Below are 13730 nucleotides of genomic sequence, written 5' to 3'. Positions count from 1 at the left end.
CCACGACCAAACGCCTCGCCGTGCGCCGAAGACCACCTCCGCCGCGCGCCAGGACGCCGCCCCGAGGCCGAGCGCCGGACAGCTGCCTATCGCCCGCGAGATCCCCTTCTCCCGAGCGACAGCAGCCAGAGAGCGCGCCCCGCCGCCGCCGGCTCCGCACAGGCTTTGCCTGCCGGAGGCCACCGGCGACGCGCGAGGAAGAGAGAGTCAGGGAGAGGGGGAGGCTGCGGGGGACAGGGGGGCGCCGCCCGTGTCGCCCCGGGGAAGGAGCGGCGCGGGGGCCGGGATGCGCTAGTTTTTCTCCCAAGATCTGTTCCTCTTTTGTGCTCAAGCTGGAGATGCAAAACTATCTTTTGACGCGCATATGGCAAAAATGTGTTTTTTTTTCTGGACGCAAAACTGTCTTTTGACGCCCGGGCAGACCCTCCTGAGCTGGACTACTGGCCTGGTGGGTGACCTAGCATCTCTTGGGCCTTAAGAAATGCTAGGGTCATTTTTTTTAATAAACATTTCAAACTAGGTATACTTTGTGGATGGCGTTTTTTCCAGCAACTTGATGCAGTGAACATCAGTCAGATAGGTTTTCTCCGTTTGTAGTTTGGATGGCGTTTTAAAGCTGCTTGGTTTTTGTAGGGAATTCAAAAGTGTTTGATTTTCGATTGTAAAGTAGCTGGGCCGAGAGAAGGCCCAGCGGTGGGCCACGGGAAGGTGGCCCGCTTCGTCTGGCTGTAGGCGGTGTACCCGGGCTCAGGGCCCTTTTCTATCCTCAGGCGGCCCTCCAAGCTCCTCACCTCAGGCCTCAGGCGCAGGCGCCCCCGGCTTCCCTGATCTCATCCCCGTTCCGGAAGGCTCGACCTCCTCTGGCGGCGCCGCCGGAACCTCCACCGCCTCTGCCCCCTCCCACCCCCCACCAAAGCACCGCCCTTCCTTCCCCTCCCCTCCCCTCCACCGGATCCATATCAGACGCGCTTCTTTCCTTTCATGGGCAATCAAACCCTAGCCTACTCGGATTTGTCTTCGCTTTATTAGGGTTAGGCACCTCCTGCTCCGGTGCTCCCCCCTCCCCATCACCGCCACAAGCCGTCCGTCGCCCGTCCACGTCCAGCGGCGGAGCGCGAGCGCCATGTCCGTGGCGGCGGGGGTCAGCGATGCGGCCATCGCGGTGCGCGACAAGCTCCGGGGCAAGATCGGCCAGACCAAGGTGAAGCGCTACTGGCCCGGGAAGAAGCCCGAGTGGGCCGATGAGGCCGAGGACGACATCGACCTCCGGGCGGCCAGGGTCTCCCTCGACGAGGCCTTCCCCAAGGCCGAGGAAGGGGACCGGGACCGGGACCGGCCCCCCAAGGACGACCGGCGGCTCCGGCGGCTCGCGGAGACGCGCGCGGAGAACAAGGAGGAGCTCCGGGCCGACCACCGCCGCATCCGGCAGGCTGAGATCGTGTCCACCGCTGAGGAGGAGCGGGACAGGCAAGAGGCCCAGGTGGAGGAGGAGGACGACGAGGACGCGCAGGAGGAGCGGCGGCGGAGGATCAAGGAGCGGCAGCGCCTCAGGGCGCAGGAGGAGGAGGAGCTGCTCCCGCAGGAGGAGGAGCCGCTCGAGGATGACGTGCAGGAGTCGGAGGAGTCCGAGTACGAGACCGACTCGGAGGATGAGCAGATGGGCATGGCCATGGTGAAGCCCGTCTTCATCCCCAAGGCGCAGCGGGACACCATCGCCGAGCGCGAGCGGCTGGAGGAGGAGGAGCGGCAGGTGGAGGAGACCATCAGGAAGAGGCTCGAGGCTAGGAAGATCGAGACCAGGCAGATTGTGGTGGAGGAGATTAGGAAGGATGAGCACATTCAGAAGGCGCTCAACGAGGATGCTAGCGTCGAGGATGTCGACACGGATGATGAGCAGAACGAAGCTGAGGAGTACGAGTCATGGAAGAATCGTGAGATGGCGCGGATTAAGAGGGACAGGGAGGAAAGGTATGCACGGTTGAAGGAGAAGGAAGAGATTGACAAGGTGAGGAATATGACTGAGGAGGAGCGCCGGGAATGGGAGAAGAAGAACCCCAAACCTTCTCTCCAGAAGTCCAAACAGAAGTGGAACTTTATGCAGAAGTACTACCACAAGGGTGCCTTCTTCCAGGAAGGCGGTGATGACGTGAGCCAGTCAGCTGGTAGAGATGCTATATACACCCGTGATTTCTCTGCGCCCACCGGTGAAGATAAGATGGACAAGAGCATCTTGCCTAAGGTCATGCAAGTCAAGCATTTCGGGCGGAGTGGCAGAACAAAGTGGACACATCTTGTTAATGAGGACACTACCGACTGGGATGCACCGTATGTACTCATTCTTATGGCATTACTGCTTTATACCTGAAAAATGTTCAGGTGGTTTTTTAGTTATCGTCCTATTGCTTATTATTAGTAGAACATGTGCCATCTATCCACTACTTGGTCCAGACAATATACTAGCCTACATAGAAGGCACTCTGTGTATGCTTTTCAGCAGAATACTAATAGCCCCTCTCTCTAGTTCTTCTATTGGCATGCCTGATTTGTCCCCCTCTTTGTTATTCTAGCCTTGTGGATGATATTTATCAATTAGTTTGTTTTTGGTAAAGGGCAGTCATTCCAATCTTATAACAAGGAAGTCTGGCCCTTACTTATTTCTTGTTGAATTGCAGATGGGCTACAAACGGGCCGCTGCGAACAAAATATAATGCAAAAATGGCGGGCATGAATGCACCTATTGCTAAACCAAAGGGAAGTAAGAAGATGAAGGATTGGGATACGAAACGAGATGATTAAATGTTTGTTGCTGGCTGTGTGACCTGGTACACTGCTGAACATGGTGATTATGCAGATGTTTTTCTTCTTTATGTCGGTCGCATATGACACATGTGCCATCATTTGGTAATGTACCTATGCTGTGAAAATTCTTCGTCTTCAGTCTTTTACTGTCTTGCAAAATGCTTTGTCAGAGAAATATTTCATACATATATGTTTCTGTGCTTCTCGTGACAGGAGCATGTTCTATACTTCTATGCTATTTGTTGGAAAATGCTGTCGTCCCCTAGGCATGCTATATTTACGTGCTCTTGAGAATCGTATAGTAATAGAATTCCAAGGAAGCCTTAATTTGTCCCTCCGGTCCTTTTTAGTCTGCATATAAGTTTGCCTGAAGTCACAGTATCTCTAATTTGACCAAACTTATATAGAGATAAATATCAACAATTCATAATACGAAATCAATATCATTAGATTCATTATGGAATGTAGTTTCATATTATATGTATTTGATATTGTAGATGTTGATATTTTCTAATATAAATTTGGTCAAACTTTACAAAGTTTGACTTGACACAAATCTTATACGCGGAGTTAAAGGGACCGGAGGGATGTTTAAATGGAAGAAAACATAGGCCAAAAAGGTCTCATGGGTGGTGGCTCTATTCATAGCTGTTGGACCATGAGATACTCGGAATTTGTGTTACAGACTAACAGATCAAATTTAGTCTATTTCTCCAGAATTTGCTGCCTCATTTCATTTAATTGTCTGTCCATTTGGTTGTTGTGTTCTTTTCCATTACCTTCATTGTTAAGGTTGGAATGAAATAAACTATCCTACCAATCTCAGTTCAAAATTCAAATCGCCATGTAGGCTGCCCAAATCCTCCCCGACTACCCCGAAGCCCGGGCAGACCCTCCTGAACTGGACTGCTGGCCCGGTGGGTGAACTAAAGCCTTGGTAGCTTCTCTCGAACCTTAGAGCTGTCCTTTTAAAAATAATAATACAACTTAGTGTACTTTGTGCGCTTATTATACCTCATAACTCAATCTCTTTTCTTGTTCTTCATTAGAGGATGAAATGACAGCCATTGTGCGCTTTGTCCGTTGTATGTGGATGTCATAATGGAAATTACAAGATTTTAATCCTGTGGATTGTTTGTCCATTGTTGTCTCTAGACAGGCTCGCGTTTCCTGATTGTCAAACCTGCTTATACCCTGTCAGTTATGTTCTGGGCCTGTGGTGCATGACCTGACTGATGTTTCTATTGCCCCCTTTTGTGTTCCCCAGAAACAGTAGAGAAGAGGTGAACTGCTGTTATAAGTAACGCCATCGCCCATCTCATCTGGGAGCCTGTCTGGTAATTTGATTGGAGATTTGAAGTAACAATCCAGGCATGTAGCTGCAGTCTTTGTATAAATACTGTTGCTGATTTCTCAAGGAATAATGTTCAGACATGTTACTGGATTAGCCAACCGATGTTTGTTGGCTCTTCTGAGAATTGGATTCCACGTCAGGCCTTTGTGTTGGACCTTCCTCCTTATAAAAAGGGGAAATGTTCAAGTTACACCTCTACTTGTATGAAAATCCTGATTACTCTGAGCCTTGCTATAAACTGGTCGCTTTTCGAGATAGCCGGTCACTTTAGTCCACCAACTTTGACAGCCGGTGCAAATATCACCCTGATAGAGTGGCGACTGGGCCTCCCATTAGCTTAATTTTGTCACTTCCCGAGACCAGAACAGAGGGGAATAGATTACATCTTTTTGAAGAAGAAAAAAAATCTTAGGCCTGATCCTGACATATAATCGCAATTGGGAGCAGTAGATGCCAACTAACACAGGTGCTGGGTACTGTACCGTAAAAGAGCTCCCTCCACCTGCAGCCCTGCTTATTAAAGGTGATTTCATCTGGTAGCCTGTCTTAGGAAAAGTGATTTGACACTTGGAGTAATGTATAATTAGGCATCTAGCTAGTTGCAGTCTCTGTCCAAGTGTTGCTGATCCATCAAGCAAAAAAGAATAGCTCGGACATGTGACCGAATTGGCCAACAGATGTTTGTTGGCTCCTATGAAAAATGAGAGTCGATGTCATGACTTTTGTGCCATGGCTCACTTTTGTTAGGCTGGTCATAGTGGAGAGTAACTTAGACTAGTAACATACATATGTTACTAGTCTATGTTACTACCTTCATAGTGGGTAGTGTCATATGTGTGGTAACATAGTTGCCTTCATTTATTACTTTGTAGACTCATTATGCATTGGAAACCGCTATGTGATGGTTACATATTATGTTACTCTATTTGCGTCTCTCCTCATTAACTACTTGCCACATCACCAATTTTGCTTATGTGGCATCTATATTACTACCTATGTTACTCCCACTATGACCAGCCTTAGGCCTTCCTTTATAAAGGGAAAAAGAGGTTCTCCCATATATATATATTTTTCTAGCGAAACTAGTTTTGTAAAAATTGCTCTGTTGTGTGTGTATATATTGTATTCTCGTGTATTTCTTCTCTTAGGCCTTTTTTGTCCAACGATACTTTTGATGACCCAACTTTAATACTATACTTCCTATAGGACATGACTTGTCAACTTGATAAACCACACAGCTTTGGTCTCTTTGCTGGCTTGGAAATGTTTGGTGGATGATGACATGATGTGGCAGTGGTTTTGCACACGTAGTGTCACCAACCAGGATATTTGTGGAAGAAGCAGATAATAGGAGAGGGAAGAGGAATAAGAATGCTTGTTAAATCATGATAAGCATTCTAGATGGGAACGAATAAGAATGGTGTTTAATCATGATAGTTACTCTTGACAAGAGACAAGAGTATGGGGATGTCAGAGAATTGAAAAAATAACAATAACGCAACCAGGACAAGTGTTTGTAACATGTCTCTTTTTTGTCTAAATGAATGTTCAGTGTTTTTGGATTTTAAACGTATTTCCGTAATTCGGATCATGTTTCCGTGGTTTCCTATTTCTTAATATGAATTCCTTGCCGATTTTTTGAAGATTTTGTGTGTTGTGTAAATTTGTTTGAAATCTTGACCGACGGCGGGCGACCCAACCTACCTCTGTTTAAGAGTATCTATCAGGCCAGGGACCAAACATGTCCAGTTTAAATCGTCAACTGTCAGTCTGTGAACACACGCAGAGGGAAGAAGACGTGTCTTCTTACCACCGACGACGACCTACTCCCCTGCGTGTAGTCTACTACGTATATGTACTGCTACCTAACCAGGTACCCCTGCCGAACACGAGCAACACCAGCCGACGACGGCGACGAGCGAGCAGCAGGCTCGGGAAGGAGACGACAGGTGAAGTCAAAGGAGGAGGACAGGCGGCACGGCGTTGGATTGATTGTGCGGCAAGTATGCATGGCCACCGACGGATGGAAAGGTGGACAGGCTTCTTCTCTCTTAAATAGTACTCCCTCCGTCCGGCCGCGTCTCCCGGGCATGATTGATTCATCCATCGTCTCCGTCTGCCAGCAAAAGCCTAACTTTCGCCTCCTCTGCGCGCTTAATCAACTAACTGAGCGGCCGTTCACACGACTCTCGCATTGCCTACTGTAGGAATATAAAAAGAAAGGAGATATGTTACTCTTGAGATTTAAATAAGCGCCACAGTTTGTAGTGAACCAGTGATGCGAAACTAATTTTGCAGCAAGCAAAAACACCACGTTCGAATCGCGTAAATTCCCTCGTTTACATTGATCGATTGATGTAGGTGAACGGTGGTTGCAGTGTTTGGCTCGTTGTAGTCTCGATGGCGTTTGCTTGTCAAAGGGGCACCGCCGCAGTTACACTCCTCGGAATCCTTATCATCGCTCCGGCGCAACGGCGAATGAGCGGAGATATTGCTTCTCCTATCCTCGGCGTGTGCCGAGAGAGATGGGTCGGCGAGATCTCAGGAAGCACTGGTTTGAGAACAAAATATGACTTATGATGATGTCAGCCGCGGCGGCATCGATGACTCGTTGGTGTAGATTCACGCTGACCTCTTGACGATACAGTTAGGGTTTTGTTAGTATGGTGATAGTGGCGACTTTCCTTTGCAGTATCCCACTTCGTTACATTGGTGTCACCTTCAGCGGAGCTTCTTTTAGAGGTTATTGGGATATTGGATGTATGAATCTTTCGGCGTTTTCGCCAAAAACAAAAAACTTTCGGCGGCCACAACTTCAACAAATTATTCTTCAGGGCGTTGGTCCGGCATAAACGTGGCCTTGATCATTATCGACCTCTCCTTTTTAGGTCTATATATCTACATGTACTGCTAGTTTTGTTATAAGAGTATATATATATGTGTACTGTTGGTTTGATCATTAGAGTCGGGCGTTTTCTAAAATGAAAATAGTAGTAGTACCATTTTACCTGTCGAATCACTACGTGCACGCCACTAGTAACGTGCTGGGCTTGGCTAATAAATCCTCATCATCCCTAAATACGTGGGCCGTGGTACGCGTAGCATTTACAGATACGGTGGCGCTGGATTTACTGCGCGCGCGCGCGTGTGTCCTGAGAGGACTTGAGGTGAGCGTCCCACCAACCTGCTCCGCCGACAGCTAGCTCATCATTGACACCGAGGGCCGAGCCGGCTCCCACCACCACCACCCTCCGCCCCGCTCGCTCCTCCGCATTATTATCACCCGACGCCCCTCCCCTCTCCTCTCCGACTCCCCCCCGGCCCCCTCCCTCCCCTGCTCGCCAACGCGCGGCAGCAGATTCGCCCGCCTCCCTCCTCCTCCCCACCCTCTGCCTGTGTATTTTTGCTGCTGAGTAGGGGAGCGCACGGGGAGCTGTGGGCGGGCGGCGGCGATGGGGAAGCCGCGGGCGATGGTGGCCCTCGCGGCCGCGCTCGCGCTGCTCCTCTCCTGCTCCGGCGTCGTCGTCAGGGGCCAGGACACCGAGAGGATCGAAGGTGTGTGCCTTTCTTTCTCCTATGCGCGATTCAGCTGGAGAGAGCATAAAAATGCTCCCTTTTCCTTTCCAGCCTTTGATGCTCTGGTAGTTAGTCTTTATTACTGTTCTTCTTCCTGCTGCCGTGCCGCAATGCTTGTGCCACCGAGCTCGATTGATCCCCAGAAATCCGCGGTCCCGTGTGCGTTCCCGCGGTGCCTGGGATCTGATTTGGGGGGCGCTGCTTTTGGACCGAATCCTGCCGGTTGAGGCCGGGGAAGAAGGCCGGCGGCATGAGATCTGCGGCCGCTGGACCAATTCGGGACGTGATGGCCAGCACATCAGCTGTTCGTCCCGAGATCTCGCCGCGATAGGATTTTATTCCGCGCGGCATGTTCCGACTTTTGGTCACCGACAGGCCAGGGAGAGCATGTCTGACTTTGTAGATAAGCATGGGCGCCTACCTCAATCACCGAACTTTAGACATTACTGTATTATTAAACCTCCCTGTGATTCTGGACTGGGAGTCTAAATTGTCTGTTGCGTTGCCATGTACTCTACCAACAGCCCACTCAAGCTGTTCCATAGCTCTGTAATTTTAGCTATGATGATTGTGCTGCGGCACTACTTGATTCTCATCATGTTTATCATGGAAATTCAGGGAGTGCTGGTGATGTTCTGGAGGATGATCCCGTCGGGAGGCTGAAGGTGTACGTCTACGAGCTGCCCACCAAGTACAACAAGAAGATGGTGGCCAAGGACTCCAGGTGCCTCAGCCACATGTTTGCCGCCGAGATATTCATGCACCGGTTCCTGCTGTCGAGCGCGATCCGGACGATGAACCCGGAGGAGGCCGACTGGTTCTACACCCCGGTGTACACGACCTGTGACCTTACTCCATGGGGTCATCCGTTGCCCTTCAAATCCCCGCGGATCATGAGGAGTGCGGTTCAGTTCATCTCCTCGCACTGGCCCTATTGGAACCGGACGGCCGGTGCTGATCATTTCTTCGTCGTGCCACATGACTTTGGGGCATGCTTCCATTATCAGGTGAGTCATAGAGCACAGATGGGAAACCTGAATCTTCCAACTTACATATTACTCCCTGTGTAAACTAATATAAGAGTGTTTATAGATAACTAAAATAGTGATCTAAACGCTCTTATATTAGTTTACGGAGGGAGTACCACTGAAACATGGAATGGATGTACTTTGCACACTTATACACACGCTTTGCACACTTGTACTACCACGGACTTTGATGACTGTTCATTCACTTATGTAACCTATTTATCTTAGATATTTGGAAACAAACTGCATGCTCTGTTCTAGTAGAATCTTTCTCTGACATGCATTTTGCATTGCCATGGTTCAGGAAGAGAAGGCGATCGAAAGGGGGATCCTTCCATTGCTTCGCCGCGCTACACTTGTCCAGACATTTGGGCAGAAGGATCATGTCTGCCTAAAGGAGGGCTCAATCAACATCCCACCATATGCTCCTCCCCAGAAAATGAAAACTCACCTTGTACCCCCAGAGACCCCGCGCTCCATCTTTGTCTATTTCCGTGGTTTGTTCTACGATACGGCAAATGATCCCGAGGGTGGTTACTATGCAAGGTATGCACATCTGAAACATGTGGTACTCCTCATAAGTCATAATCATCATTCTTAATGAATTATTGGGGCACAAAAGTCTTGACGTACCTTCTATGTATGCAATGCAGAGGCGCCCGTGCGTCGGTGTGGGAGAACTTCAAGAACAACCCTCTGTTCGACATCTCGACGGACCACCCACCCACCTACTATGAGGACATGCAGCGTGCCATCTTCTGCCTGTGCCCGCTGGGCTGGGCCCCGTGGAGCCCCCGTCTCGTTGAGGCCGTGGTGTTCGGGTGCATCCCGGTGATCATCGCGGACGACATTGTCCTGCCCTTCGCGGACGCCATCCCGTGGGACGAGATCGGCGTGTTCGTGGCGGAGGACGATGTCCCCAAGCTTGACACCATCCTGACCTCCATCCCGATGGAGGTGATCCTACGGAAGCAGAGGCTGCTGGCGAACCCGTCGATGAAGCAGGCCATGCTTTTCCCGCAGCCGGCCCAGCCCGGGGACGCCTTCCACCAGATCCTGAACGGCCTGGCGCGGAAGCTCCCGCACAGCAAGAGCGTGTACCTGACCCCGGGGCAGAAGGCGCTGAACTGGACCCAGGGCCCCAAGGGCGACCTGAAGCCATGGTAGGTAGCGGCGGCGGCATTGGCACCATGAGCTGACGATGTTCAGTCAGAATGAAATGAGAGGACTGATGAGTAAGCCAAGCCAAGCCAAGCCATTACTGTCATCAAATGTAAAGCTCCTTCCTGTCTAATACCACCTTGCTTCTTTTTGTTGTGATGATGTGCCTGCCTACCTTCCATGTTGTGGCATGGCATGGTTCCCTTGTTTTTTGTTGCCCTAGTGCTTAGAACTGCTGCTGTTGTAGGTGATCATGGATCATAGTGTTATATATATTGCATGACCTTTGTATTATACTGCTACATAGACGCCGATCTGTAATGGCGGGAATAATTAAGTAAGGTTAACAACAGACCAGTCTGTATCCAGTGTACAGAGGCAGAGAGATATGCTTGTCGCTGAGCATGCCTGCCGTTTGTATTGTCTGAAGGCAGCACAGTATCTGTCTGGTCTTTGGTTGATACCTTGATCTTTTATGTGACACCACAGGGCTTTTATTTAGAACATCAATGTGCTTGGCTTACATTGATGATGAAGGTAGATTAGAGTGATGCTGAATGCAACTTGCAAGGAACGCAGGTACCTGACGGCTCCAGCTGCTGCAGCAGGCTGGACGTTCCATCGATGCATGCTTAGCAGTAAAGCATTATCAGCTGCAATGTTTGCATCCCTGTTAACATGGGCAAGCGTATAAAAGCCTGGAGCACCTACAGATTTGTTCAATCCGGCTTCAGAGTCGAGGATATGCCTGCCCTTCGCTTTGCTCCTGTACACTAGTGCCGGGTTGGGCCACAACGAGAAGCGTCCGTGTGAGCCCAAACCATTCAAGACAAAGGACGGTTAACAGAATTTGAGCCCAAACCTCAGTTACGAGCAACACAACGCCCATGCTGATCGGTGATTATAAGTTTTTAGAGAAACAATCGATTTTAAAATACAAAGCGGGGATAGCTCAGTTGGGAGAGCGTCAGACTGAAGATCTGAAGGTCGCGTGTTCGATCCACGCTCACCGCACATCCATCCTTTTTTTCGTCTAAATAATGTGTCAACAGTGTTTTCCCTAAGACAAAGTTACCCAACAGTGTTTTCCCTAAGACAAAGTTAGAAGGGAAAAAACGGTATGTATCCTTTTTTTCGTTTAAATAATGGATCAACAGTGTTTTCCCTAAGACAAAGTTAGAAAGGAAAAACGGTATGTATGAGTGATTTTTTAAGTAGGTAGCATATCAATTTTTTTGTATAATCTGGCATCAGTGTTTAAACTTTTTTAAGAAAAAACTGATATGTATCAGCAATTTTTTAAGTGGTACTGTAATTTTTTGAAACCTTAACACCGACCGTGGTAGTTTTTTTGCTATTTATTCGACCAAACACCATGCTGATGTTGAATCCCACAAAACTCCTACCCATCACTATCCCCAAGCTTGTATGGGAAACAAGAAAAAACAAACCAAGCCACCGGTGAAGTGCCGCCCATATAGAAAACCCTCACACCGATGCACCAACCTCTAATCGCACCAGTAACAACAAGGAAGCGCATCACACACCCTACCCCTGTCGCCGACTGCCTAACGTCCACCCTCTCCCCAGCCGAGCAACTCCGCAAAGGCGACATGCATCCATCCTTTTTTCGTCTAAATAATCGGTCAACAGTGTTTTCCCTAAGACAAAGTTAGAAGGGAAAAACGGTATGTATCAGTGATTTTTTAAGTAGGTAGCATATCAATTTTTTTGTATAATCTGGCATCAGTGTTTAAACTTTTTTAAGAAAAAACTGGTATGTATCAGCAATTTTTTAAGTGATACTGTAATTTTTTGAAACCTTAACACTGACCGTGGTAGTTTTTTTGCTATTTATTCGACCAAACACCATGCTGATGTTGAATCCCACAAAACTCCTACCCATCACTATCCCCAAGCTTGTATGGGAAACAAGAAAAAACAAACCAAGCCACCGGTGAAGTGCCGCCCATATAGAAAACCCTCACACCGATGCACTAACCTCTAGTCGCACCAGTAACAACAAGGAAGCGCATCACACACCCTACCCCTGTCGCCGATTGCCTAACGTCCACCCTCTCCCCAGCCGAGCAACTCCGCAAAGGCGACATGCACATCCATCCTTTTTTCGTCTAAATAATGGGTCAACAGTGTTTTCCCTAAGACAAAGTTAGAAGGGAAAAAACGGTATATGTATCAGTGATTTTTTAAGTAGGTAGCATATCAAAAAAAAATTGTATAATCTGGCATCAGTGTTTAAACTTTTTTAAGAAAAAACTGGTATGTATCAGCAATTTTTTAAGTGGTACTGTAATTTTTTGAAACCTTAACACTGACCGTGGTAGTTTTTTTGCTATTTATTCGACCAAACACCATGCTGATGTTGAATCCCACAAAACTCCTACCCATCACTATAGCCAAGCTTGTATGGGAAACAAGAAAAAACAAACCAAGCCACAGGTGAAGTGCCGCCCATATAGAAAACCCTCACACCGATGCACCAACCTCTAGTCGCACCAGTAACAACAAGGAAGCGCATCACACATCCTACCCCTGTCGCCGACTGCCTAACGTCCATCATCTCCCCAGCCGAGCAACTCCGCAAAGGCGACATGCACATCCATCCTTTTTTCGTCTAAATAATGGGTCAACAGTGTTTTCCCTAAGACAAAGTTAGAAGGGAAAAAACAGTATATGTATCAGTGATTTATTAAGTAGGTAGCATATCAATTTTTTTTGTATAATCTGGCATCAGTGTTTAAACTTTTTTAAGAAAAAACTGGTATGTATCAGCAATTTTTTAAGTGGTACTGTAATTTTTTGAAACCTTAATACCGACCGTGGTAGTTTTTTTGCTATTTATTCGACCAACCATGCTGATGTTGAATCCCACAAAACTCCTACCCATCACTATCACCAAGCTTGTATGGGAAACAAGAAAAAACAAACCAAGCCACCGGTGAAGTGCCGCCTATATAGAAAACCCTCACACCGATGCACCAACCTCTAGTCGCACCAGTAACAACAAGGAAGCGCATCACACACCCTACCCCTGTCGCCGACTGCCTAACGTCCACCCTCTCCCCAGCCGAGCAACTCCACAAAGGCGACACACACATCCATAAAGGTCTCAAAAATCCCATGCGTTGATCATAGTATAGGGACCTACCAGGATGAGAACTCAGTCAAAATCGATGCTAGAATCCGAAATTTGATTGTGACGGCTTCAAACTAAGGTTGCAACAGAAACATCAGGGTCAAGGAGCATAAACGCTAGCCAATTGATTGATGAAGCTATGCCAACCGATCACGTAGTTTCATCGAACTGGTAATAACATGGTCATAGCATTTACAACGCTAAAAAAGTCTTATCATAATAACTAAGGGCATCTTCAACGGCGTCCCATAAGTTGGATGACATTATTCGTCTCCGATGTGTCTGAACGTGTTCACAACGGATACAAGAGCCGTCTTCCAACCATGTCCATCAAACGCCCACCTCTATTTTTTCCCTATGCCCGGAGCATTGAAAATAAGTAATAGCACTAGCACTATTCATCCTTCAATAATATGCAATTATCCTAATACAACAATAGCTCAAATATAAATACTACATCTAAAATAAAATGGATGTTCAACAAGTTTTTCAAATTTATCGATCCAAATGCAATGTTAATCGAGTTCATATGCATCTGTATCTGCAAATGTTCGCCATCCAGACGGTGTGCACCTTGAGCTTCATCCATATGCATCAACATGATTGGCCTGCTCTCCATTGATTGGTACAATGCGGTAGCGTGTCTAGGCTATAC

The 13730-nt window shown here is 48.0% G+C and overlaps 2 protein-coding genes and 1 non-coding gene across 3 annotated transcripts; all 3 read left to right on the top strand.

The window, feature by feature from the left end:
• Positions 1-939: 939 nt before the first annotated feature.
• On the top strand, positions 940-3026 carry LOC123063186 (microfibrillar-associated protein 1; the record flags this gene model as incomplete). The annotated part of the gene is given in 2 exon segments (XM_044486917.1): positions 940-2325; positions 2673-3026. Coding segments are annotated over 2 exon segments (1326 nt in total). The 3' UTR covers positions 2797-3026.
• A 4383-nt stretch (positions 3027-7409) lies between these two features.
• On the top strand, positions 7410-10270 carry LOC123063185 (probable glucuronosyltransferase Os01g0926600; the record flags this gene model as incomplete). The annotated part of the gene is given in 4 exon segments (XM_044486916.1): positions 7410-7708; positions 8348-8736; positions 9062-9303; positions 9411-10270. Coding segments are annotated over 4 exon segments (1248 nt in total). The 3' UTR covers positions 9925-10270.
• A 589-nt stretch (positions 10271-10859) lies between these two features.
• TRNAF-GAA (transfer RNA phenylalanine (anticodon GAA)) lies at positions 10860-10932 on the top strand. Its single transcript has one exon. It is a non-coding gene; the product is annotated as a tRNA-Phe (tRNA).
• Positions 10933-13730: the final 2798 nt, after the last annotated feature.

The sequence above is a fragment of the Triticum aestivum genome, chromosome 3A (genome assembly GCF_018294505.1).
Source record: "Triticum aestivum cultivar Chinese Spring chromosome 3A, IWGSC CS RefSeq v2.1, whole genome shotgun sequence".
Classification (NCBI taxonomy): domain Eukaryota; kingdom Viridiplantae; phylum Streptophyta; class Magnoliopsida; order Poales; family Poaceae; genus Triticum; species Triticum aestivum.
This window is presented reverse-complemented; position numbering and strand designations above follow the sequence as displayed.